Below are 27,958 nucleotides of genomic sequence, written 5' to 3' on the forward strand. Positions count from 1 at the left end.
TGGGGATGAAAAGGCTTCCCATAAAGTACCCGCAGTACGCCATGCATAACATTGAAATGGCTTCGCATAGAGCGGTTTTTGTACACGGTATAACATTGCATAACATTGAAATGGCTTCCCATAGTTCGGTTTTTGTACACGGTATGGCATTGCGTAACATTGGGATGGCTTCCCATAGAGCGGTTTTCGCGTATGAGTGGGATCGGAAACGTACGGTACTGCATCGAAATGTAAAACCATAAAGCGGTTTTCATGAGTGGGAAACGTACGGGGATGTATTGAAGTGGCTTCTCATACAATTTCATCCAGAGCAATAGATTAAGGACAGCTGTTTAAATACCATCGATCCTACCTGTCCTAGAGCTAGAATTAAACAGTCCTACACTATCTATAAATTATCCGTTTCAGACAATAACGAAGGTCAATAGGATTAGTGCGTCGAGACGTGAGATTATCCTCCGAGGTTCGTTCTGTCAGTCATCATCAGTTATCTGACTACCTCTAAGCTGTTTCATCAATCATAGTGTATTCCTAACATTGTAACTTTTCGTATTGCTTATTCCGTGCTTCTACGAGTGTTTTTATTTGAAGGCTAATGAATATCGGTCAATCAGTTTTAAAATCGTCAAATAAATTTTGAATCGTTATATAAATTTCATATTTCAGCCATATTTACATTTTCATCATTACGACATTCTAAACTATAACAGCGAATAAAAATTATACTATCAACTTTTTCGTTAATACCATCTTTCCTATGCGGTACAATTTTTCTTTTTTGTACTGTTGGATTCCCCGCTTTTTCTTCCCAATTACTTCAAAACAGGTAACGGTGTTGGAGTACGATAGACTACAAGTCTATTTTCTTCTGTTCTAGGTAAAATTTCATAATGTTCCGCTATCGGTGGTAAAGAAGTTTTAAACGAAGCAGTTGGTTTCAAATTCTTTTTTCTTGAGTGTCCGCGTTCTTTTGTTCCCAATTTGAAATCCTTTTCGATTCGTTCTTGAGCGCTGGAATCTGCCTGTTTTGAAATATTTGGTAAAAAGTTATATTCTTTTTCGTTTAATGCTGTGTGTTCTTCTCTGGAGCTTTGTCCTTTTTTGTGAAGTTCTTTAGAGTTCGGTTTATTCGTCCTGTTTGAGCCACCTTTGTCACAAGTTTGATTACTTTTCGTAGAATAACTCTCATTTTGCTTGCATGAATTTTTTCCCAAAACTCGTTCTTGAAACCTTTCCTTTATAGTATGAAACCGACTAGATGTTCCTGTAATAAGAAGAGAACCGGTACTGGTAGTCCTTGAAGATTTTCTTCGAAATTTAAACTGTCTTTTGTTTCTCTCAATAAATGACGATGTTCGACGAAGTCTTTTAGCTTTTCCTTCGCTATTTTTTGTAGTTCTTGCAGGACTCAGGTCTTCTACTTCAAGTTCTAGTTCTTTCATTGTCAGTTCAACGTCAGAATCCCTTTCCGAATGAATTATAACTTGCCTCGTAAGCTCCATAAAGCTGTTTTCTTGCTGTCGGTTGCCGAAAAAATAAATTAGCACTGAAAATTATTAACATATGCATTCCAGAAATTGAAGAATTTTGCCCAAAAGGTAAGGGAAAAAGTCAAAATTTCAAAACTTTTGTCTATACCTTTAAGTTAAAGGACGAATAGCAAAAATTTCAAGAAAAGAGGAATAAAAAAACTATGTCTGTGTCGGGCCGAGCAAATGAATATAAGTTATCAGACGAATTATTTGTAAAGAAATTATTTCGTCTTGATTTATTCACTGACACTGCTAAACTAACAAGAGAAGGATAAGTCTCATTAATTTATTAATACATTAAGTCCGAAGATATTTAAAAAGTGGTTTTTTCTCCCACATCAAAGCAAGAATCCTGCAGGGCTTCCGAAATTATTTTTTTAAACCAATAAAAAAGCCGTCAGTTTTGAATGACTTTTGAACTCGTTCGAGATAAACTTGGTGAATTTTCGAATAGTTGAATAAAGGCTAATCTCCGGTCCTTTGAGCGAAGTTCACCAGGATTTATTTTACGCACACAATAAAATCCTTTGACGCTTTCGTCTTAAAAGTGTTAATCTTAATCTTTTTGTCGCGACAGGCAACAGCAGAACTGCTTCATTAAAGTTGAAAACCTTACGGTAACCCAATGGTAAAAAACCCAGCTTTTTTTCTAATTGTCCTGATTCTTTAGAATCGTACTTATAACTCTTTTTCATAGGCAAAAAAATTATTTGGTGCTAAAAGTTTTGAGAAAGAAAGTACCTTTGCCACAGAGTGTTGCACAAAAAAAAAAAAAAAGAAAAGAAAAAAAGAAAAAGTTTAACGATTTGCTGTGTTATTTTGTCATGGAGTTAGTAGAATCTTTCTGTTGTGCTGAAGTAATTTCTCGGAATATTGCCTTCCTTAATTATTCTCCTTGTTAGGCAGAGAGTTCTCTTTTATAGTAATGTTCTGAAGCTTTTCCATCGCTTTTCTTCCTTTTATTACTGCTCGAAAATGATTTTGAAGATCTGCAAAAGACGCTTCAATACCAACAAGGACATTTTCCTGCAAAAAACAGCAAAAAAGATTTTTCAATTTACTATTACTAATTGTCGAGGAAAATGTACTTTGCTTACCAGCTGTCCATCAGTTAAGGAGAATCTTTTGGCCCATTCAAGGTTTTCTAAATGTTCTGGTAAAGTTGCTAGACATGTTGCAATCCTTGGAAGTGATGAAGACACAGAGCTGGGAAAAAACAGGACCTTTAGCAGTATTTGCAGATTAGACGTTTCATTTGAGTGATGAAAGTGTCTGTGTTGGAACAGTTGATTATTGATATAAGGTTATAAAAGATGTTGTAGGACAACTTTTATCATTTCCCCTTTAAGTTTTCCTCTTTCTTCTCCTTCTGTTCTTGTGATATTACACTTCCCATTCATTTTCCCATCCATCCAGTAATTTAGAATTTAAATCCCTCTAGCTTTTTCATTTCCATCTTATTTTAATTCTTTGGTTTTCTATGATTTGGTAAATATTTTGGACCCTAGATGTTAACAATCTTCAATCTTTTCTTCACCACCTCCTTCCCCCAACAGAACAAGATTGGCTGCAATGAGGGGGGAGGCACTGAGAGGAGGGAGGGGGGGGGGGGGTGAGGAGTCAAACTAGTCAAACAAACTATCCAGACCGCACCCTACAGATCACTCACTAATGATATGCTGAATCCATCTCAAGATATTCCCCAATGAAAGGCTGTTGAAGTCTAGCAATAAGGTCATCCTTTTTCTCAACAATGGAGGATAAATGTGATGCCATCTTCTCCAGTTTATGTGCTCTTTGCCCTAAGAGTAAGATATCATAAAAACCGAATTTGATATTAAAATATAATATTTACGAAAATTATTAGGAACTATTAGTAAAATCATAACCAGTTACTAGCATGTTCTATAGCAGACAGTGGTCTTACTAATATCAGATTAAATTTTGATGGAATTCTTATGTACAGTTTGATTTTAGAAATATGAACCTTTCTTTAGTTAAATTCGAAATGCTCTTCATTACCAAGGAATGAAGCCTTCTGATTGGCTAAGAGCCATGTCATCTGAGAATGTGTTTTGTTTGCTTGAGTAATAATTAATATTTTATCTAAAACAATATGAGTGACTTCCCCTCCTACCTCTGTGGTTTTACGACACTAACAAGTACTTTTCATTACATCAGTTCATACCTAATGTATCAATGTCAGTCACGTCTTGCGTCTCAGCATTCCTGATTAGATTCTGGAGCTCTCGATTAACCTTTAAACAAACAAAAAATAATAAATAGATAAATGGGAATTTGCAGTGGTTACAAAAAAAATGGTAATTCCTCCATTGCAGTACATCAGAATGCAGCTCAATTTGGAAGACATAGCAACAGGTTATCATGGGATTGAAATTCTTTTGTTTTGTCCTCCAAAAAGACCTTTTGTTTTGTCCTCCAAATAGACTTTTCCTGAATTTGCTTGAGTGACCACAAAACAATGGCTTCAAGTTGAGGTTGGCCCTAACATTTTCATACATTTACTGTATTTTATCAAGTCCAACCATGGTTTTGGGTCACTCAAGTGAATTAGGAAAAGGACAATTGGATTTTAGAAAATGATTTCAAATGGCTAAACATCTTTTGAAAATTTGAGTGAGGATTTCATAAATCAATACAGGAACAATTTACCTTGTTTAGTGCATGTCCGAGTTTTGTAATATCCTTAAGAATTGTTATCATTTGTATTGATGTCGATGTCAGAGATGCTCGCCTTGTGATTTCTTCAGTTTCATCTGACCTCTGAACAAAATAGAATCAAAAGCAATGACTGTTATGCCTAGAAAATGTACATAGGTACCTCCCCCATGGATGGGGATTAGAATTTCTAAGGGGTGGGGAGGGTCTGAGGAGGGTATATTGTATAGTTCCAGAGAATATCAATACCTCCCCCATGTAGGGGGATTGGAATCCCCAAGGGGTGGGGAGGGTCTGAGGAAATATTTAAAATCTCAATCAAACAATATACAAGTTTTTGAATTTTTAAACATAAATCAATAACTTAGTTTTAACCGAAGCATTAAGAAAATAGATGCACATATTTTGAGAACCAAGTTTGGTCTGTAGATATATAGTTTTCCACCTGTTCCTATAAACCTATAAAAAGTATTTACTTACTCTTTCCAAGTGTCCTGTTCTCTCTGCTAAAGAAATAACTCTCTGCAAAGAACCAACATCAACGAAAGTTGAAGATGATGACCAAGGATTTGAACGCAAAGGACTCTCTGGATTCTCTAACAAAGATGATCTCAGCATCTTTATCTTATATTCTTCGTTCACATAAGATCTTAGTAAAATCGGTCAAAGATAAAACGATAAAATCTGCTTTTTAAAAGAGCTTATTTGAGTTTGGTTTTTCGTTTAACAGTTTTGCAGTTCCCGCGCTCTTGATTAAAAGTACTGGGGACTAGGAGCATAATAATAGATATATAGGGAGGGGAGAGTAGTATTTTGGCAACATTCTATATTTATTCATAAAATTTAGATTTTTCTTTGTCATAGAAAAGATAATCATATAAATTCATTAACTTAATGCATTACTCTTCTATTTCTGTTATTGATTGTAGGAAAAGCTTTTTTCTGTGATAACGTCGCGAATAATCGCGAATAATTCGTACGGGAGTGAAAAATGTTGGTAAATATTCGTTGCGAACAGACTCCCGTACGAATAACAATCGCGAATAATTTGTACGGGAGTGAAAAATGTTGGTAAATATTCGTTGAACAGACTCCCGAACGAATAACAATCGCGAATTATTCGTACGGGAGTTGTCAGAAATCCTATTGCGTGACATTTCCCGCCGTGACACAAGGGAGCACGTTAAAATTTTGATTGTGTTGCAGGCGTTCCTTGTAGTTCCTGTTTACGTGCGCGCGCTACACTTCATGGCAGGCGTTCCTTGCTTTAGTCGGGCTAGCGAATTTACTAGTATACTCCGGATCGGCCGAAACCAAAACACTACGAGGAACGCCTGTTACATGATGGATTGCGCGCGCTCGATAGATCAATAAAGAACAACAACTTTCTTTACATAAACAAAATTTTAATGTGCTCCCTTGCGTGACACTGACCTCAGACTACACGAAAAAAATTCTAACATACTGGTCAAATAAGTTTGAATCAAAATAACATCACTGACATAAATCTCCTAACTGGTCTAAACAGAAATATCGTTATTAAGTTGGAAAAGAATACAGAGTTCCCGAGAAAATCGACGAAATTTTTGACTCCCGTACGAATAGCAAAAACAAGTACGAGTGACGTACGAATAGCCACCAACCGCTGTTCAAGGGTACTTACTTTGATAAACAAAAGAAAATGGCGGACGAAAGGCGAAGAAAAATGGGTTGGACCGTGTATTAGCGATATTTTCTTGCAGTTCTCCTTGAACAGGGAACTAGTTTATCAACATATCGACGACATGGTTAACAGAGGATCTTTATGGATCGAAAATGTGTGGTATTTTACGTAAAGCAAGTATTTTGAACGAAGTAATCCAAGCTAGCTAAGTCAAGTTCACTTACAGAAACGTTTGTGTTACACAGAAAAAAGATGGTTTTCTTAAGAGCCGTTTGGTAGAGTATTAAAGAAAGACGAGATGGAAAGCAAAAGCTACTCAAGTAATTTACCAGATGAATTATGGTTGAAAATTTTCAAGAACTTCCATCCCATTTACGACAATATCTTTCATTTGGCCTTAGTTTGCCGGCAATGGCGAAATATTATTATAAAAGCGCCAGATCCTTGTCTCTGGGAAACGATCGAGCTGGCAAACATAAGAAATTGCTATCTTGATTCTCCTTTTCTTAGTAGATTTACATTCATTTTAACGAATTTTGGAAAATATGTCAAAGTTTTGAGGCTCCGTCGATGTCATTCTTACTTCACTGATGCTTTAAAGGGTCACGCCAGAAGGTTGTGTTCACTTCAGTTCTTAGAGATAAAAGGAACGAGCTGGAATAAGAAGATACTTAAAGAATTGTCCTGTTATAAGACACTGAAGAATATAGAAATCGAAGCAGCTGATGGTGATTTGGATAGAACATTCAGAGAACAAGACTTTTGTAGATTGATAGAGAACTTTCCCAGGCTTGATCAAATAAGCTTGCAGTACTCAACATTTAAACGAGAGACCTTAAGTTATATTCAAGACCTTGTAACATGCAGATATAGCAGTAGAATAACTGATTTGCAAATTGAGAGAGCTAAGATAGACCCTCTTGATTTGAATGAAGTTGTTCAGAACTTACAAGGGTTGAAGAGTTTTACCTATGGAAATGATCAAATCCATGGGCTGCCCTCAATTCAGTGCTTGGCCCTAGAGTCAAAGTCTATCAAGGAGATGAATCTCTTTCAAATAGGTGACCTTGCAGAGTTCAGATTTGATCTCCCACACTTGCAAAAACTCACTATAAATTTATCAACATCACTACAAACATTAACTGTTTATGCTCCATCGCTTAGGGTTCTAGACTTGGTTCATTGCTCTGAGCTGAGAAAACTTAGCAAAGTTTCTTCAACATCACTTCATGAGGTCAAAATACGTAGATGTTCGGCACTGAGTTCTTCTGAGCTGATTCGATTTCTTGTACAGAATCCTGACATTAAGAAACTAGATCTTGAAGTATGTTTTGCTAATTTAAGGCTGGACCAGAATTCAAACCCTTCACTTGAGATGTTATCTGTGTTTGACAGTGGGTGTGGTCTGATCTCTCTTGACATTCGGTGTCCAAAGCTTAGAGTACTGACATTTATGAAATCTTTGATCCACTCCTCACTGCTCAAGGTGGTTGCAATAAGATCAGAAGAAATGGACAGCATAGTCATAAGAAATGTTCCTCACTTACGAAAACTTATTTTAAATGCCAGCAAGGTTAAGCACCTAGAGTTGGATTTTGACAGAAGGGTTCGACAAATAAAGCCAGCAAGTTTTACGACAATTCATTTCCAGTCCAATTTAAGTATTGGTATGTTAGTGCTCAAGAAGTTGAATATACGGTCCATAGTTATTAACAAATGTTATGTGAAACAAGCTGTTATGGACTTGTGCAATCTTGATGCATCACTGACTGACATGCTTGACCATTTTTATGAAATTGAATCCCTGGCCCTACAGAACTGCCATGGTCCCTGTCAAATAACAGTGCAGAATGACTCACTCAAAGAATTACAAGTCAGTTCCTGTACGTCTGTGTTGATGGATCATATCAATGTACTGTGTCCATTGCTTGAACGGCTCTGTGTTCATGGAACTTCTATCTTACCCTCCAAGAAAGAAGTAGAAAGCACAGCAAAAGCTTTGAAGAAAGTTTGCCCACAACTGCTGGATGTTAACTTTTCTCATTAATTACAATTTGCATTACATGTACAGTTATGGTGTAATTTTGCTTTTTGAATAGACAATTATACTAGACTGCAATTAGACAAAATATGTACAAAATATTGATTAATTATTCTTGCAAATTAATTATTATTTACAAATTAATATAGTAATAATTCATGAATTAGGTTAATTGTAAATATGGCACAATAAAATTAAGGTAAATTTTCACAAATTTAATGGACCTTGATCTCATGCCTTCATGTTCCTTCCTGGCAGAATAGAACCCTCATCCAGTAACACTTGATTGTAAGGCTATGCAGGGAAAACTCTATTGTTCCAGTAAACATGGCTGCCACTTGAGAAAGGTCCATTGTCAGATATGACTAGTTTAATAAATTTGCAACAATTTTTGAATTGAATTTGAAAAAAAGCAATACACTCTGATCAAAATGGAAAATCAAATATTGCTATTGAATTAAAAGTTAATAAAAATTTAAATGAAGTAATTCTTTTTTCTGTAATAATCTTAGAATTCAAAACTTTTTATGTTTTTGTAACAGTAAGACTAACAGGCTTGGCTGACAGACAAACAGAAAGACAGGGAATAAGGGACAAGGAGAAAGATTTACAAAATACAGAACGAACTGATAAATCATCAAAACATTTTATTTGACAACCCTTTTTCCAATTTAGTATATTTTACTAACCATATAATCTCAAACCAAACTATCTAGTTATGTAAAATGAAAAAAACTAAATTTCATTTCATTCTAGTTTTATCATTACCAATAAACTCGATTGAATTTGATTAGCCCGAACTTTCGCGCCAAAACCGCGCGCGCGCTACATTGATACCATAAACGGTGGAGAGATTTCCACGTGACCATCTCACGCCCTACTTGCGGTACTATTGTCCCCGCTATACTACTGACTCTCTTTCTACTTTAGAATTCTTGAATTCTTCCAGTTTCATTGATTCAATGGCACTTTTGACTTCACTGAGAGTCAAACCCTCTAAAATGTCATCTTGGTTGCTGTCTGATCTACTGTTGTCGAAAGGTGTGAGGAAATGGCGACTGCAAAGAATCGAATATTATGTTATGAATGTTAATCCTTAATGCAGCTAACAAAACTGTAGCCCACCATAATAATAGTCAGAGGCAGCGCGCAATAGTACGGTGGTACTAGCCAATCAGAATACCGTGGAACTGAACTTATCAGATCCTTCCGTCCAGTTTCCCTCTCCAGGCTTGGGCAAATATTTTTCGCGCGGGGACTGAGAAACCCTTTAATTTGGGTATACAGTAATCTCATTGCCATATAAATTAAACATAAATTAGTACACACTATTTCTAAAGAGATAGCCATTGTAAGGGTTTCAATCCAATCCAATTAAAGCAAAAAATTTCTTAACTTGATAAAAAAATTAAAATTAAAATGAGAAAAAAGCAAAAGCACCGCAAAAGAAAAGGAAGAAAAAAGAAAAAGAAAAAAAAAGAAAAAAAAACGACTCCACTTTGCCATACCCCCGAGACATCCGCAGAGCTGAGGCGGCGTATGGACTTCGGACCTGACGGCGATTAAATCCTTCTGCCCTTGGGTGTACGAATTACGCAAGAAAATGTTCTAGCCGGAGCATCAGGGGAGAGACCAGCCGGCCCCCAGACCATATCGGCTGACCCCTTGCATCTCTGCAACGCACGGAATCGGTTGAAAAAACAATGTTAAAAAGTCTAGTCTATTCGGTGCATTGTTTTCACGGCTATTGTTATGCTGATTCACCTGGAACCGTGGTCCAGTGGAAAAACCTTTGGGCTTCCAAAACACTGAGTCAAGCCCGGTCGGGCAGGGTTAGTTCTTGGATGGGCCGCCAAAAACTTATACCTACTTAAATTTTATTTTTTATTTATTTATTATTATTATTTTTTAGACACAGGTATCGAAGTTTGATGTTTTAATTTTGCTCACTACTGTATTCACCATATATTTCGTAACCGATTCCTGTCCACTCAAAGGCTAAGCCCCAGTCTCCGAGCGACTGATTCTCACCACCCAGGTTACCATATTTCTTTTTGTCAAGGACATTTTATATAATTTATAAATACCGTGTGTCTAACATTGCTTGAACGTCCCGAAGCTCTTGAAGAGTCTCTTGTAATTCTTTCTCCACCTAAAAGTTATATATTATGAGGTATAATTTTAGACTTTAATTTAGAGTTTCTCGAGCTATGGTTGGTCGAGCAACCGGTGATTCTGAGACGATAATCACCGCTGGAGTAATGCTAAAAATATATTATAAAATGGCGGGAAATGAACACGTGACCTCATCCTCTTTAAGGCTTAAAATACGTTTTCCTTGAGAGAGAATTTATCCTTGGCGCAAAAGTATTATTGACGTCACGTTTACAAGATGGCGGGAAATGATCAGGTGAGTAGGCTTACCTTCCTTAGTGATGCTTATTAATAATTAATTCAAAGATCGTTTCCACTTGCCTTTGACAAAAATACTACTTGTTGATCTCTGTAGTAGTTATCATCTAAAAACTCTCTCACTTCGCCCACTTTCTTTTGTAGTTCGAGCCTTTCAGCCCCATTCTAGAAATCCAAGAATTACAAAATCATGAGACAAATTGTCTTTTGCATCGACTAAAAATATCAAAAATCAAAGCAGAGCTGTCACGCAGTGCTAAAACCATAACATTGATTTAGTTAGTCAATCACATCGCCATTGTTTACTTCCTTGTCCAATCAGAATACTATGACATGACCGTGTTACGACGGCCACGCTGCGTTTCTTCATAATCATACTCATGCCAAATTGGTTCCTTTAGAATCATAGAAAAGTCCTGGATTCGCCCCTGATACAAATCGCGCACCTTACCATAGGTGACCGTGTATTCATTCTTCTGTTCTCTGTCTTCTTCTGGAACATCCAGTAAAAGTTTTCTCCGATGAGCACCAAGAAAGACAAGCCAATACCAACAGCCAACAGGTAAAACACTCCTGACAGATTCACATAATCCAGTCGATCTATAGAAAAGGCTGCCTTGAAGCGGCCCGCTTTTGGCGTTTGTTTACAGGATCCTGTGAATTTGAAATAATAATGATTTTGGTCAGAGAAAAACTACAAGGACTGAGCGACCTTACGAAACATACAGCTTGAAACCAAGGGGGGCGTAGTGTCACTTGTCTCTCATCTCTGAGGTCTCTTGTTCGATTCGTAGACTCAAAAAATCACTTGTGAGTAGAGTTTGTTAAGTCGAACATTTGATTTGAAGATTTTTTTCCGGTTTTCCTCCCTCCGCAACATCTAATTCGATCTGAGATTTAGCTGTGTCCTGCCCAGAGGTTGTTTTTAGGTTTCGATAAAATTTCAAAAATTTTAGATTTTAATATTTTAATGTCAAAATGTAACGTTTATATTTGAAATTGCCTCGTGTGAATTCCAGGTTCCATTCAAAAATATCCCTACCTTCCTGCCATTTTTCAGCCATTTGTCTGTATTCTTCCGATGTCTGGTACTCCATAATCTTCTCGGACACCTTCTTCGTCCATTCAGATCCTTTACTAAAGACTGCAGCGAAGCCGTTCTTGTCGAACTGTTTCCCAACCGTCAGTAGGTTACATCTGCTGTCATTTGCAACGTATCGATCCAGGGTGACCGCTTCCCAAATAAATGCATCAATTTTACTGCAAAGAACAACCCACTTTGAATATTGACCATTTTAGAAACGAGTGATAAACTGGGGAGAGTGTCGTAGCGAAAAGGCGTTTGGAGTCGTTGCGCAGGACGCCTTTGTTTCATCTCGTTTCAAACGATTATCAGTGTAATATCAACAAATATGGCTATATTCAACTCTTTTATACCTAGATGCAATAATGAACAAGTAATATAAATATAAATTTTATACGATATTCCGTTGTAACAAGCCAAGACGGTTTTCGCGCGACTTACTCTCCCAAGTCTATCAATCGTTTCTAAAAATTCAGTTCTAATTTGCCTCTCAAAAAAAAAAAAAGATACAAAAATGATGGAAAAGGTTCTTGAAAATATATATATTCCTCACGCAAAATCCTGACTAGAACAACTTCTACTCATGAATGCACCACCACGTGATGATTGACGTCACAGTAACGCGTCAATATGACTTACCCGTCTTTTACAGCTTGCACACCATCGGACGAATGGTTGAATTGGTACTGTCTCATGTATTTGAAGATCCGTGGATAGTTCACTTTGAAGTAGTTCTCTACGCTTGTATCGCGGATGGTTGTGAACCTGAGAAGGCTTTTTGATGGGTTTTGAATCTACACACAATAAAGAAAAACATAGTACTAAATCAACTGTAGTGGCAGATCTGATATTTTTCAGTTTTTTTGGCCATGCAGTGTAGAGCTCTAGTGTAGTATAATATGTACTGAGTTTGACATCACTTCCTGTCATGTGCAGAAGGCTTATCAGCTCGATTACAAGTTTTTAACAGAATTCTTTTTGGCAGTAATTGCGAAGTGGTCAGTGCTTGACCACCATTTGGAACAATAATGAGATTTAAAAATAATAGTACTTTTTGGGATGTCTGTGTTTGCCGATAAGCACAGGCAGCCCAATGGAAAAAAGAGCGGTCAAATTTGAAATCCAATGTAAATACTCACGATTGAGTCATTGATGCTGTCTATGTAGTGTGCTTGTTCCTTCTGCACCATAAATGCTGCAAGATTTGCGGTATAAAGGGCGATCAACAGCAGGGACGAAAATGCCCAGGAGCTTAGAACCACCCTACTACTAACAAACCTCGGCACATGCGCATCAAGATTACCGCTGAACAATCTGGAATAGATGAGCCAGATAGACACATGAATGTCGAACTGACCAGCGAGGTGTTTGTGTTTTGAACGCTGAAGACCAGGATTTTTGGACTCAAAAATGAAGATTACGAACGCCACAAGGTAAAGAACTCCAAATATAAATAACCAGGATTCAAGCTGTGGGAAAAGTTTAGAGCATTGAGTGAATGTTGAGTGAATATTTTTGTATTTAATGGGGATTCCGTCCGTGTATCAATTTGTTATAAATTCGTATTATAAAATTATACACGATATGACTAAAAATAGCTTTAAAAAGCCTAAATAATTAAGTTTCTTTAGTATCTATAACCTCGTAAACTGTAAAACATCTTTGCTCTTTTCAGTCTTCAACTTAAAATTACTAGTTTATCAACTTTACAAAACTTTCGTTAACAAACAAAAAACAAGAGAGAAATGTTGTTTTGAGTGACTTGCCCCCTCCCCCAGAGGAAATTTTTAGACTAAAAAGATTAAAAGCCAATATATTAGACCTCAAAAGGTCTAAGGAATCCGTCTCCTTTGAAACTTCCCGGTCGCTTAGCAACCAGTATGGTAGATCCCGTATGTAGGAAGGGTTCTGTAAAGTCGATAACTTTGCTTCTTTCTTCGGTGATGCTGATGGACGACATTCCCATGTCTGCTTCTCCGTAGAGCACTGAACCTACTAAACCTGAAAGACAAAATAAGAGAATATTTGAATGCACTGAAAAAGCCTACTTTAAAAGTAATGCTTGTCAATCAAGATATACAGTAAAATAGTGTTCTTAAAAAGTGACGTCTGTCAAAAATGGAACGCACTTAAATGCCTATCATTTACAGGAACGTGATTGCTGCCTACTATGGAATGGAAGTAAATTATATTATTTAGGACTGACGGCTGTCAATCATGGAGTACGGTTGTTTTCATGGATTGAACAGTGATGTCTGTCAATAATAGAAATACACCGAAGTGGTGTACTTCAGAAGTGACGTCTGTCAGTCATAAAAGACACTTCAATGGCAACTTTTAGAATTGACATCTGTCAATTATGGAATACACAGAAATGGTATATAATTAGAACTTCTAATCATTTTGTCGTTCGAGCGGGATCCCTGCGATCTTAAACGTTTTGGGCTTCCTTTCTCAAAGGCCAGGTCTCTAAGCTAAATTCAAGATGGTGGACAATTTCGAGTGTTTCTTCACTACAATATCTGCAAGTTTTGATTCATATTTTCTTCATTTTAAAGCTTTAAATGGCGGACAAATCACCAAGAAGAAATCTATGTTTACTTCCAAATAAGGTAAGCTTTCCAAATATTGATATTTAGTTGATGTCTCACGTGAACGACAGTTTTAGTTGGGAAACGTTTGATGTTGAAAGTAAGGCACTGACACTGGCCTTAACTAGGTCCTACCTGTCCATTTTCCATGTTTAAAGGAACCCGCTCGACCTCCTTCAATAATACGAATGATAGGATCAAAATCAAGGTCTTGACTCAACATGTTGATCAGATCGATACACAGCCCGTAACAGCACCTTGGCACCTCTATAATATCAGAACAGAATGTTTCTTTAGTTAATATAGTTTCTTTATTAGTAGTTTCTTTATTTCATGTCAGCAATGAAGAAATTATGCAGGAAAAAGTGAAGACAGAGTTTGGGAAAATGTTTATTTCGCTGTAACCTTTTGTTGAATTGATCGCCCATAGCGCATTTTTTACTTGGTATGCAGCATGAAACAAAACCTTCACCATTCTTTTTTTTAATAGCTGTATTTGAATACGAGACTCAACCAATAAATCTTATTCCAAGGGGACAACTACACCCTGCAATCAGAGGATGGTGTGAATTCAATACACTGCTTTAGCTTTGATGTAATGTTTTCCCATTCCAGACCACGTGTCTGATTCTCTTGATAATAAGATTATTTGCTTGAGTTCGTATCCAGTTCATTTGTCTTCGTAGTGGTCTGAAATGGGGAACCGTGCCCAACTAAAATCATTTTAAAGCGCGTTCAATGCGATAATATCAAGTATATGCGTTCACCTTTATTTTCTTTGGTTACAAGTGTACATGTGATGCCCTGTTGACATTCTTCCGTCGAGTCACTCTCTTTAACGTATATTAATGGCGCCACCTCGTACATCACTACGCGCAGGCTCGCACGGGGAAGACCGCTGGGAGTATGTACAACATCACCAGGCCAAACTATTTGTTCTAAAGTCACGTGATCATTTTCCAGGAAGCCAACGTTTTGCCAGAATAACTTCTGGGTGTTTCTTTCTTTGCGGAGATTTAGGAAGGCGTACTTGGCGCCTGTTCGATGGCCCTCTTCGTCGAAAGATACTATCCCTGTTTTTCCTTTCAATGTAACGTTAATCATTTTCCTTGGGAGAAAAAATGGCATGCAATAAATAAGTAATGAAAGTAGAAGTAAAATTATACATATTTTTAATGCTTCGTCACTTCCAGTTGTCGTTATATTGGTTTTACCAAATATCTTCAAGTAATTGTCACGCGATGGTCTGCAAACATGATGTCATTAACTAATGATTACGTGTCGTTCCCCGCACTGATGTCATGAAGCTAAGTAATTGTCACGAGACGTTCCCCACACCCGAGGTCATCACGTGACATCTTACCGGTATAAAGGTGAAACTGAAGAAACTGTTGTGTTGTCACAATTTCCTTTTAATTTATTCATATTGGCTTCACTATCTGTCATGTGATTGATCCCAGAAGCAATCACGTTAATTGCGTCGGCTATGTGGTCAGCGGTCTTGTCTTTCATTACGTACTCGACCCCAATCAAACCAATGGGAAAAGATTCTATCAATGAAAAATAACCGTAAAGGAAAAAGCTTTTCCTTTATCTTTATTATGCTGCTGAACGACAACTTCTAAAGATTAATGAAATTATCATAAATATTTCAAATGTAAACAATTGAATGTTTATTATTATGATTGCCACTCACCTCGAGTCTTCACCACCCCGTTTATGATGATAACCACCGCAATCAGCACCATCATCGTCATTATTACCACTATCATTATCACTAATATCTTCATCACTATCATCATTATCATTATCATCAGCATCATCATTATCATCATCATCATCATCAACGTCGTCGTCGTCGTCATCATCATCATCACTGTCATCTCCATTATCATCAACTATAAAAAAGGTCATACCTGGTACATTTCCCCCGCGATTTTCCAAGATCATCTCTCCCACGATCCACGCATGCTTTTTGCTCGTAAGCCGCTGTCGGCTAGCAATTTCTAAAACACTTTCGGCACTCATACTACTGCAATAAAGAACGAAAACCATGGACTTCCCATACACCCTCTTCAGACCATCAGCAATGGTAACATTTGTCCCATCCAGTTCGATCACGTGATTAAGAGACAAATCTCTCTTTTTCATCCGTTCTTTTAGGTCCGCGACGAGAGAAGCAGTCGAAGGTTTTGTATCATGAATAAGGCAGATTAACTTCCATTGGAATTGAACGAAAAGTTCGATCACAGCGTCGTTCTGTAAGTATTTAGCAGGTGAAATATCTAAAAATGAGGTGGGTTCTTTCTGTGGTAAAATAAAATAAAAACGTTTTAATGGCTTAGTCCAGTGCGCACTGCATTGTGGGATATATATCCAAAAAGCGCGCCATTTTCTGAGGCATTAGATTTAAGACTTGTGACGCAAATGCTCTTGAAGCTTGGGGCTAAATTACGGAATTTTTAAAACGCACCCAAAAATTAGGGCGATTGATATCCCATAATGCATTGAGATTTAAGAATCGTAACGCGAATGCTCTTGAAAATTGGGGCTGAAAATTAGGGCGCAATATGGCGGAATCTCTAGATCACGCCCAAAAATAGAACGCTCCTCACGTTCCGCTCCTCCGCGGCTCAAAATAAGGGTGATTTTCGCGCTTCTTCGCTCAGACAGAGAATATGATTTTAATATTTTGGCTTTCTTCAATAAAATTCTCGATCTTGTGATTTAGTATTTTTGATAAACTGAAGCTAGAACCAGCAAAAAACCTTGAAATAATAAAACAAACATAAAAGCGAATTGGAGGCTCACAGTTTTAAAATTCCATACGAAATATCCACCGCAGATTCGACGGTGGAAATAATGTGCCATATCCGAAATGACGTTATTACTCCTCACAGTGTATAATTTAACTTTTTATCATTACTCAGTTTCATTAGAAACACCGACGCAGCTCACACTAGTTTCTAGCTAGTTATCTCTTCTTGTTACTCCTCAATTAACGATGAGCCTAATTATTTAGCAGATGAAGTTGAAATTGATCCAAAAAATATATATAATTGTTAAAAATTTTTTTGAATATCAATGCAGAAGAAAGCCAATCAGTAAAGACTAATTTGTTTAGAATAAAGCTAATGCAGGTATAAGGTTTTTTCATTAAAGCTTGTTGTATAAAATGTCTAGACAAGTACTATGTTATGGTTTCGATAATTTTTTTAAAATTTTTTTTACCCATTCTAATAAGATAATTTTTTTTGCCAATTCTAATACATATTTTTTGAATTTTCTTTTTTTTGGTAATTTTTTCTAAACTATAGCTTGATTCTAATGTCTCATTAAAACCATTCTAAAAATGGTTTTAATGAGACATTAGGATCAAGCTATAGTTTAGAAAAAAATACAAAAAAAATAAAAAAGAAAGAAAATTCAAAAAATATGTATTAGAATTGCACAATTTAGATAACTAAATTCTAAATTTTATTTCTAGATTTTGTCTTTCCTTCATTGTTTATATATTTAACAAATTATAACGAATGTTGTTCAACTTAACCTTCAGTAATCAGTAATTGTTTTGGCATGAAATTAAGATCCCAGTCAGTAACGGAGATGAATTAGAAACGAAGGTAAACAGTAGTTAGTAAGATAACTATATATTACTCGCTAAGACGTAAGCATTTAATCTATTAAGGTAGTCATCAGTATCAAGCTGTCTCTAGATAATTACCCAGTGAGTAAATCTTGCCTTTTTCCTTTTTTTCTTCCGGTTTCTCTTATTCTTCTAGATAAAAAAACGTTTAACCCTCCAAGGAATTGATAATTAAAATTAATCCCGATAAAAAATTTGGCGAAACATTTGGCGTTGTCAATTGAGCGAAAATTGTTATGAGCATAACGTAAAGTAAGTTAATTTTAACTTGAAAACACTACAATGTTTAGACTTAGAAGCATTATTAATGCATTAGATAAGTCTAACCGAGGTTTAACTGGTATTACGCTGAATGATTGATAAAGAATAGTATGCAGTAAAACCATTTCACTTTTCGTTTAATACGAGAAAGTATACAATTGAAATAATAAAAGCACTACACTTTAATGCGTTAGATGAGTGTGACCAAGGCTCAGTAATTATAAACGATTGATGATAAAAAATAATCTAGTCAAAACTTACTGGGAATATCAGAGAACGTTCGGTGCTTCGCCCCTTGACCATAACACCTGACCAACCAAGTAAACTGGCAAATGAAGTCATTTCTGAGCAAGGCTCCTCACAGATAAATGCTAATCCACTCACATCTTTACCAGTAAAATTACATATCGCCTGTAGAACGGCGTATGGATTGTTCTCCACGACTTTTGGTAGCATTTTAACGCTTTGTAAAATAGAATTCTGGAACAGCATTGCTTTCTCAAAATAAGGATACATTTCTTTCTCGATTAGTATTCCAATTTTACCATCATTTTGGACGCGTTTAGAAGTACTAGAGTTTCTCCACGTTGTTAGGGCAGATTTATTCAAGGCAATCTGGTTAGTTCCTGGAAGTTGTCTTCCTTTAGGCGAAGTTGTTATACCCAGGACGCAACGCTGTGCCGTAATTTGAAAAATGAGAAGAAGCAAAATGCCACAAACCATGATGGTGACTTTCCCGCTTGTTACTGACGAGCTGTGTGCTTTACCGGAGAATTACAAATTCCCTACCTGTCTAAAAACGATTGAAAAAACTCTTTTTAGTAACCTGCTGTTTGGATTAAAGAAAAAAAATATGAAAAGTAATTTTGACTAACCCAATTCACAAGTAAAAACAATTTTTTTTGACGACATGCAGAGACGGAGGCGATTCATTTTTACTCTTTCACCAAAAACCAAAACTCGTCGCTTCGATTCATCTTCTTCAGTTTGCTATACAAGAATTAACCACTTTTTTTCCAGATGTTGTTTCATTAAGCTCCTTTCTTCTACAAGGGCGACATTATTGAATTCCAAACTTCTTTTGAAAAAAATGCGATTTCAAATAAATTAGAATTTTAAATCCCTTCCACTTTATAGTTCAATTCACGCTGGTTTGGAGACTTAGGTTCTGGCTGTAAATTATTTCGTAAAATGTTGATTGATATTATGAACGCATACTAAAACGTCATTAAAAAAAGCCATTATTAATTATTCAATAAATAGTAATAAAGCCTTTGAATTGCGTTGTTGATAAGCTTTTTAAATAATCTTGTAATCTTGAGTCTAATGCATTATTAATTAATATTAGAGAGCGTTCTCTAAAATAGAAACGTGGAATTTGTCGAAAAGACTAATACTCCTGTTTCATACCGACCTATTTATTATAGAAAATTTTGTGAGAAATACTGAAATAAAATGCAGATCATTCGGCGACACGAACGATAAGACAATTGCCTCTTTCTGACCGGAAGATTTAAGTTTCAAATGGAAAGTCTTGTCAAAAGTACTAATCGCATTTCAAACTACAAGCTTAATCAGACTGACATGTCATTTTTGGATTCTTTTTGGAATTATTTCTGCGACCTTCAAAATGACTAGAAAACTAAATAACCAAAAGCTTTTTTCGTCTTTTTCGAATTATCACTTCCTAGTTGTAACTTTGAAACCTACGACTGGGAAGCACTGCTGCGAACAACTCTCTAAAACACACCTCTCTCCACCTCCCTCCCTTCAATCCAATGCTTCACAACTTGAAAGCCCCATTAAGAACACTCTTCGGAAAATTCAATTAGCCACTCAGGAAAGAACTCAGTCGACGTATTTCTAACATGGCGTCTATTTTGTTCCCTAACGTTCCACAATGCACTGATATGCCAACTCAAACCAGTTTTTTTCTAAACCTCACAATGGCTAGTAGTAACAAAAGGTCTGATGACATCACTGAAACATAATGGCGTCATTTGACAAAATTTATCATTTGTAATTAGGTACTAGTACATGTAAGTCGTTAACGTTAATTCATTTGCCATTGACAGTTTTATGTCTTATAGTGTCATTACGTTACTTGTATTGATCTTGGATTGCTCATGAATTTAAAAGAGTCCTTTATGGTTTTACTGATACCCTGAACAACTTCGGGGCTGATCCAAGTCCGAGCTTGGTTAACTCGCAGACCAAACCCTGAAACGACCTCTGGGGTGATCTAAGTTGTAGGGCATGGCAAACTCACAGATCGAACCCTGAAACAGCCTCTGGGCTGATCTAAGTCAGGGCATGGCTAACTCACAGATTGAATTAAAAATTGGCTTGTCGTGTGATATTCAAACTCCCAACGTCTTTGTTTGCCATTCTTTTCAACAGCTGTTATTCTTGGAATTTCATTTTTCCTCGCACCTTTTCGTCAATCTTAGCAACAATCGATTGATCTTTTGTTTTCGGACGTTTAACACCCTCTTTACTACACAGTTCTCGTATCTATTTACCTACCAGAATATAAGACTTAATTAAGCCTTCCTTGTACGAAAGAATATAGCAGACCTTGTTGACTGATCCTCACTGAGGCCAGAGAAAAATGCGAAAGAAGAATTCATCAATATATCTTGTTATAAAATGTTGCTTTCTAATCCGATCCATGACAACGTAATATATACGCTGTCGTTACAAGTTGAATTGTCAAATATAAAGTACAAACATTCAAGCTTATCTTTATATGTATATTGGAGTACGAAAGGTTGATCAGAAGACATTCATATGCCTTGCAATATATTTTTTCAACTCAGTTCTAAAGAAAGAGCTAAATCTTTACTTGACTAAAGTGCCCTGCAGTCCCTCCAAGGGTGGATCCAGGGTAGTTTACGTGATTTCCGTAAACTACTCAATTTTTTTCAAAGCTACACATTTCTTTCTAAATAATGACAAAATATGTGTATTACATTATTCTAGCAACTACTAGAAACGACTCACTTGGTTGTTTTTCAGTTAATTAATTAAAGAAAAGTCAAACAAAAATGAGTAATCTCGTCATTTCTGCCGATTTCTTACCGATTCCCGCAAAAAGTTTCGGGTTTCGGATATCTCCGTCGGTACGCATCGGAATGCTATCGGAAAACGATCGGAAAACAGCCTTTGTCAAATAGAGCCTCAGGGAGTGAGCGTGCGTAGTTGTAGAGCTAGGCCGGTGTGATAATCGTAAACTACTCAAAGACTTCTCTGATTGGCTGGAAACACATTGATTGTTTTGGAAACCACTCAAACCCTTTTCTGATTGGCTATCTACTTTGCAAACTACCTCATAAACTACCAGCAAAACTATAAAAAGCTAGGCCTACCCCCGTTGGGTCTCTTTCGTTCTTATGATTAGAGTCATAGACTTGCTGTAGTTTGAACGAAGGATTTTGAAGTAAAGAATATTCTACAATGCGTGGCGACCCGATTTGCAGGAGGGAGGACTGTTCTCCTTTCGACATTGGCTTGTACTTTAAAAGAAATTGGCTCTTCATCACCACAAGATAAGCTGGGGTTCATTGAGAATGTGTGGAAACCAGGTGAGATTTTTGATTTCCCAGTGTCAATAGAAAATAGAAAGCCTCGTAAGTTTGTCTTTGAATGGCTTAGAAGATATCCCTGGCTTGCATACTCTAAATATCTCGATGGAGCATTTTGTTTTCCGTGTGTTTTGTTTGGAGTAGAATCTGGTAGAAATGCTCATAAATTAGACAAGTTGTTGAAGTCACCACTCAAATGTTGGACTTCAGCGGCTTCGAGACTTACAAAACACGCCAGCGGTAAATGTGAGATGCACAATTTTGCTGTAATTGCCATGGATAACTTTTTGAAAACAATGAGGCAGCAAGCGGTCCCAGTAGATCAGCAGTTGAATAACATTATTCAACAGCAAATCGATAGAAATAGGACGGTCCTTAAGTCTTTGTTTGAAACGATAATTTTCTGTGGGCGAAACAACATAGCTCTCCGGGGTCAACGCGATGATGACCCAACAAATGCTAGTCTATCAGGAAATTTTCAGGTCCATTTCAACCCTCCGTAATCTTAAGAACTACTTAAGAAATACTATGGCCCAAGACAGAATGAATGAACTGGCACTGATGCATTCCCACAGAGACATGGACTTAGATCTTGAGGAAATAATAGATTTATTTGCTACTTTAAATCCTAGACGAATGAGAATGGAGAATATCTTACAGTAATATTTTATATAATATTTTTTTGACCACCAGTGCTCTTAGAGTACTTGTGAGTTATGTTCCATCTGGATTAATAATTATCTGATTTTTAATCCTTAAACTGATGGGGAACAGTACAGGAACAAGGTGGAATTTTTAAAAACTTATTCTTTTCTGAAATCTATAATATTATTCACTGGGTTTTAATTAAGCTTGAATGGTCTTTACATATTCTCAACTGAACTCAGCAATGAACTCATCTAGTGGAACACCTCAATCTAAATAAGGTAATGTATTCATTTTGTATAATTTGCTAGTACATGTATGATATTGTGACTGTATGTTCTCTATTTTTCATAAAGTATTCAATTTGCTGCCATGCCACTTTTCCTTTAATAGCATATATTTTGCATTGTACTTTTACATACTAATACTTTTGATGTCATTTTTTCACATGATGTCCTTTGATGTGCTAGATTCTTCAACTGAGATAAATCTGTACAAGGATCTTGACTGCAGACAGCATGGTATGCTAGATGTATCCTTTTAGGTAGTTTATAACTATTAGGGGTATGGTGGGTTGGGTATAAATTGATTGGTCTGTCAGAGTAAACTACTCATGTCCAAACCCTGGATCCACCCCTGCCCTCTACATTAATTATATATTTTGATCGTTTGATCAGTACTTGGTTTTCAGGCTTATCAGCTTTTAATCTAGTGATAATGATCGCGACTTACTATTTATTTTATAACACTTATACCAAGGCCGTCAAGTACTAACTCGTGTTATTCCTATTTTCAATAGAATATTTTCTTTCTCTTTCTGCCAAATCTTCAACAATTAAGAAATATGCTCGCCCACATCAATTTGCATTATTTTGTCTTATCACTTTTGCATTATGTTTGACACCGTAGCCGCGGTTTTTAACTACGAACTCATTAATAATCTAAAGTAAAAATAAAGTATTCCCGCTAAGTATTGACGCAAGGCCGAAATGGAACAAGAATGCCGAACTACCTGTTTTGCATTTCGGTATATTTGAAATACTATATATGTAAAATATTCGTTATTCCACCATGCTGCCGTGCTAACAATTTATATGTAAACCATTCGTTATTTAACCATTCTTTACGATTTTTTTAAAGGAAGAAACAGTATTTTTTAAATAAAATACATAGTAATTTTGTATGCTTTATATACTCACTAAGCGTGTGGGATTACCTCCGGAGATCTTGGCCGTATTCGTCAGAATAATATACTCCTATATATTCGTCCTTCCGCATTTGTGTCAATAAACACAAGGTTTAGATCCCATTACAAAGTTTTATCAGAATAAAATCAAATTTCAATTGAGGATATTATTTATACAGGTATCTAACAGCTTGTGGTTTTTGTAATTAGTCCCAATCGGTGCAAATAGCTTGTCAAGTTCGAAGACACTTGTCATAATGAACTGCGCATTCTCAAAAAATGGCAGGAAAGTTGCCTCCACTATCGGACGTTCCCTGACGTTTTCCCGGCGAACTGACTCAACAAAAACTAAATGCAATTGATTTAATTTGTAAAGAGTGTATATACTATGAATATTTTGTTAGCATAGTTATTTATACCAGTGTCGAGGTTGTTTCAGGGTTTGATGTGTGAGTTAGCCATGCCACCCTGACTTAGATCAGCCCAGAGGTTGTTTCAGGGTTTGATCTGTGAGTTAGCGACACCCTAACTTAGATCAGTCCAGAGGTTGTTTCAGGGTTCAATCTGTGAGTTTGCAGTACCCTGACTTAGATCAGCCAATTGTTTCAGGGTTTGATGTGTGTTAGCCATGCCCTAACTTAGATCAGCCTAGAGATTGTTTCAGGGTTTGATCTGTGAGTTAGCCATGCCCAGACTTAGATCAGCCCAGAGGTTGTTTCAGGGTTTGATCTGTGAGTTAGCCATGCCCTAACTTAGATCACTTCAGAGGTCGTTTCAGGGTTTGATCTGTGAGTTAGCCGTGCCCAGACTTAGATCAGCCCAGAGGTTGTTTCAGGGTTCGATCTGTGAGTTAGCCATGCCCTAACTTAGATCAGCCCAGAGGTTGTTTCAGGGTTCGATCTGCGAGTTAGCCATGCCCTAACTTAGATCAGCCCAGAGGTTGTTTCAGGGTTCGATCTGTGAGTTAGCCATGCCCTAACTTAGATCAGTTCAGAGGTCGTTTCAGGGTTTGATCTGTGAGTTAGCCATGCCCTGACTTAGATCAGCCCAGAGGTTGTTTCAGGGTTTGATCTGTGGGTGAGTCGTCACTGATTTTAGGGCTAATAGCTTTTTTTTTGTACGGTTGAATTGACAACTTTTAATACTAACATGGATTTTCGTAACATATAAGTATTTAGAATAAGATTAATGTTTAATAATGTCACATAGCTAATTTGATTTTTTGAATAATGAATATCATAACTAAACTTATTAAATTATATTATATATATCTTTGCAATATAATCTTTGAATACAAAAGCCTTACAATTCCACAGGAAGCCCAAACCTCTATGGCAGTCTTCTATAAAGTAAATCTATCATAATATCGGATTTACCATTTTCTGAACATATCTTCAATACAAATCAACAGGACTTCTACCATTTCTTAATATACACCATACCTGTGTGTGTACTTAATTTTTGTAGTTTTGATTGTGTTTTACTACATAATTTATATACACTTATTTCAATAAAGTTAGTCGCCTGAAAAGCTACAAAGCTAAGACCAATAAGGATTATGGGTAGTTACATTTTACATGTTTCAACCACTTTAATAACTGTCGATGGATTTTAGATCTTTTACCAGTTACAGTCTCACCTCTTCTGAGCATCCTCAAGCTGCAAATTGTATCAAAAGGTGACTAACTTTATTAAAATAATTATATATATATATGCATAATTATTAGGGTATATGATTTTCAACCACTGAGTTGAAATCTTTCCATATTGAATATGTTTGTCCTTTTATGAATCAAATAGCAAAGAAAACTCCTTCAAGTCTTTATCAGCCCCACCTAAGCTAGAATGGAATCCAATATGTGACACTAAATTAGGACTGGCTAGATACTTGACAAGGTGTTGAACTGCGACGAAATCATCAAGAGCAAAATCTAGAGGGTAGCTCTTCTTACACTTTTTCGACTCTAAGAATTCTATGATATCCTTGAGGTAAGCTCTTGGATATAACACACATGGAGTACAGCAACCAGGCGCTTGCGTAACTCTGTAGAACAATGGTGATATCTTTCCCAATTCTATTAAATGAGCTCGGCCAATGGTGTACGCTGCCATCATGCAGTATAAACCACAACTTATGAATAATAATATAATCATCACCATTTGACATTTGTACTTATAGATCCTGAGTCTTTTCAAGTTCAAAAATATGTACAAATATATCACTGTGGGAATAGCACCACCAAAAATAAATATAAGAATCAATTCTGGTATTTCTGTGTTGCCAAATCCTTGCCATTTTTCTGGGTAATACAACTTCAGAAAAGCCCAACCTGGCTTAGTCCTTAACCAAGATATTTTCCAGTTTATAAGAAATTTAAGCTTTTGAAGAAAATCTCTATCAGGCAGTGCGTCATCTTCGATAATAACTGTATAATCTGCGTTGAGGGAGGCGCCGATTTTTAATGCTAAAACATAATCTTGTTTTTCTTTTTCATGAACGTTATCAATCACAGAAATATTACTCCCTTTATGAGAAGTCCGGGTGCTGATGACTGTTAAATAGTTTTCTAGATATTCAGCATCTTTGTTAACAGAGGGATTTGTATCTGCGTTGAGTACAACAATTTTTGTTTTCCACTTCGTGTCTGTCTCGCCTCGTGTTTGACTCAATAAACGCGCAACGACTTGAAGAAGATAGTGCGGATTAGACTGTCGTCTAACGCTGACAACCACGAAAGCAATCCTAAGATTTTCTTCTATATAACGAGGTTCGTTCAAGGAAAAAACGCTCTGAGGCTGAGCTCGAAGATGAGAGAAAAAGTGAAAGGCTTCGACTGTTCTTCGCGAGTTGAAGTTTTCAAGCTTCTCCTTCGTGAGTTTCGAAGATCTGTAGTACTGAGAGAAACCAAGGTCCTGACAGAGCCAAGGTAAGATAATAGCGAACGTGATAATGCTCCATAAATAGAGAAAAAATAAAACATAGAAGAGAGAATGCATTTTCTACTACCAGTCGTCCACCATGTTGGATTCGTACCACAGGTAGACCAATATGGAGTTGTTTAGACCACAGGCAGCCCAAAAACATGCCAAGGAATGCGGTGTTAGCGAGTGCGCATTCATACTTTATTGACTGTAAAGATTAAAAAAGTGAAATTAAAGTGGCGCAAATGGTTTGTTTTGCTAGGAGAATATAAGTGATAGCCCAAAGGACACGCTTTAAGAGAGGGGAGGTTGTGAGTAAAGTAGGCTAGCTGGTAAAGGATAGCGTCAGGTTAGATGATGTTTACTAACGATATTCACTTATATCTTTCCCTTTGAGTAAGAAGAAAAACGATGAAAAGGACATTGCGCACAAAGTCAACGAAAAGGAAGAAAAAAGAAAGAAATCGAGTAAGAGAAAAACTACAATTACAAGAAGAATCAGAAAACGAAAGTAAAAGAAACAGAAGCAACAAAAACTAATGGCAAAATGACCAACGACAAGACAAGACAAAATGGCTTCAAAACCAAAGATAATGACTCAAGCTCATTAGTTCCATGAAGGCACCGCTGATCAGCTAGGCGCACTTCATCTTCATATTTATCTACTGCATAGCTCTACCGTATAGCTCTACCGCATGGCTTCCGTTTGTTAGTACATTGACTTTGTTTACTCTGATCATGAAGCAAGGTAATTATTATTTTATCTTTGCTTCAGCTCAGCGGGATAAACTACACGACGCTAAAGCATTACGTCCGAGAAGTTGCATAAATTAAACAGCTTAAATTTTAATTATTTGTGAGTTTTTAAATGATACCCCCCCTCTTTTCTCAGTGCTAACTCAGTTCTAGCGATGTATTCGTATGCTTCATAAACCTGTATAAATTTGAGAATAGATTAAGTTGATATCTGTATGTATGTGTATATGTATATACATGATGTTTACGTCCGTTTGCGTCCCACTTTTTTCTAGAATCAGTAGGGAGTTTTAGATTTACGTTCACGGCAAACGTGAAACGTTAGTTGACCAGTAAAAAATTATTTTAAATTACTGAAAAAGAATCGCAAAAATGTCCAAGTAGTAGAAAAACAAAAGAGTATTTGCGCTTAGTGAGAAGGTTTGTAAAAGGTAAAGTAAAATAAAGGAAAACGATGAAAACGTGCTCACGTTTGCCGTTTGCGGGGAGGAAGAAAAGGTCAATCTAAAACTCTCTAGTGGTCTAATACCCCCTGCAGCGAAAGGCATAATACAAATACCCTGGATTTGTTTTGCCTTCTTGTGCACATTTCTATATAAACAAATGAACAGCTCGGTTTGCGATGCGATTTCTCATGCAAAAAGGCGCCAATCGTGACGAAAATATCTCTTATCAGTAAGGTATTACCACTATGCTGAGAAAGACAGGTCTATGTTAACTTTTATCGCAAAGACTATTGAAGCTTAGCAAGGGGCAAGGTTTACTGATTGTGAGCATGAAGCGCGCTTCAATGAAGATTTTTTTCCACTCTACTTTTTGGCGGGAAATATGACGTCACGAAAGGGTAGGAAATCTCAGCCATCTGAAAAACTGACCATTAAGAACACCTCAACAAGAATGTGCTACTGCATTTATGAACATTTTGCCATTTTGTTAAATAAAATAGCAACAAAGAT

The 27,958-nt window shown here is 36.6% G+C and overlaps 5 protein-coding genes across 7 annotated transcripts; 1 reads left to right on the forward strand and 4 right to left on the reverse strand.

The window, feature by feature from the left end:
• Positions 1–247: 247 nt before the first annotated feature.
• LOC148913173 (uncharacterized) lies at positions 248–1,730 on the reverse strand. Its single transcript, XM_089026157.1, has 2 exons — positions 1,639–1,730; positions 248–1,517 (listed from the first exon to the last, which is right to left on the reverse strand). The coding sequence occupies exon 2, from the start codon at positions 1,500–1,502 to the stop codon at positions 813–815; it is 690 nt and encodes a 229-aa protein (XP_088882283.1). The 5' UTR covers positions 1,503–1,517; positions 1,639–1,730; the 3' UTR covers positions 248–812.
• Positions 248–4,940, reverse strand: LOC116305984 (uncharacterized). The gene is made up of 6 exons (XM_031716004.2): positions 4,692–4,940; positions 4,206–4,316; positions 3,721–3,790; positions 3,202–3,334; positions 2,630–2,738; positions 248–2,558 (listed from the first exon to the last, which is right to left on the reverse strand). The coding sequence occupies exons 1-6, from the start codon at positions 4,827–4,829 to the stop codon at positions 2,415–2,417; spliced, it is 705 nt and encodes a 234-aa protein (XP_031571864.1). The 5' UTR covers positions 4,830–4,940; the 3' UTR covers positions 248–2,414.
• Positions 4,941–5,750: 810 nt separating this feature from the next.
• LOC116305983 (uncharacterized) lies at positions 5,751–8,395 on the forward strand. Its single transcript, XM_031716003.2, has one exon. The coding sequence runs from the start codon at positions 6,173–6,175 to the stop codon at positions 7,919–7,921; it is 1,749 nt and encodes a 582-aa protein (XP_031571863.2). The 5' UTR covers positions 5,751–6,172; the 3' UTR covers positions 7,922–8,395.
• Positions 8,396–8,545: 150 nt separating this feature from the next.
• On the reverse strand, positions 8,546–19,051 carry LOC116305954 (glutamate receptor ionotropic, NMDA 2A). Of its 3 annotated transcripts, none has more exons than XM_031715961.2 (14): positions 18,785–19,041; positions 18,171–18,698; positions 15,919–16,309; positions 15,366–15,552; positions 14,770–15,110; positions 14,138–14,269; positions 13,234–13,412; positions 12,551–12,880; positions 12,051–12,205; positions 11,370–11,587; positions 10,779–10,981; positions 10,391–10,492; positions 10,003–10,067; positions 8,546–8,973 (listed from the first exon to the last, which is right to left on the reverse strand). In XM_031715961.2, exons 2-14 carry the CDS (start codon positions 18,630–18,632, stop codon positions 8,817–8,819), a joined length of 2,922 nt encoding a protein of 973 aa, XP_031571821.2. In that variant the 5' UTR covers positions 18,633–18,698; positions 18,785–19,041; the 3' UTR covers positions 8,546–8,816. The 3 variants fall into 3 exon arrangements, 2 of the variants coding, with proteins under 2 accessions (XP_031571821.2, XP_031571820.2); XM_031715960.2 differs by having other exon boundaries at positions 18,171–18,702; XR_004198211.2 differs by lacking the exon at positions 8,546–8,973 and having other exon boundaries at positions 10,004–10,067; positions 10,774–10,981; positions 18,171–18,702; positions 18,785–19,051.
• Positions 19,052–24,438: 5,387 nt separating this feature from the next.
• LOC116305955 (GPI-N-acetylgalactosamine transferase PGAP4-like) lies at positions 24,439–26,341 on the reverse strand. Its single transcript, XM_031715963.2, has one exon. The coding sequence runs from the start codon at positions 26,319–26,321 to the stop codon at positions 25,110–25,112; it is 1,212 nt and encodes a 403-aa protein (XP_031571823.1). The 5' UTR covers positions 26,322–26,341; the 3' UTR covers positions 24,439–25,109.
• Positions 26,342–27,958: the final 1,617 nt, after the last annotated feature.

The sequence above is a fragment of the Actinia tenebrosa genome, unplaced genomic scaffold (assembly GCF_029948245.1).
Source record: "Actinia tenebrosa isolate PJP-AT-01 unplaced genomic scaffold, QUT_ActTen_1.0 PGA_scaffold0__85_contigs__length_37466705, whole genome shotgun sequence".
Classification (NCBI taxonomy): Eukaryota; Metazoa; Cnidaria; class Anthozoa; order Actiniaria; family Actiniidae; genus Actinia; species Actinia tenebrosa.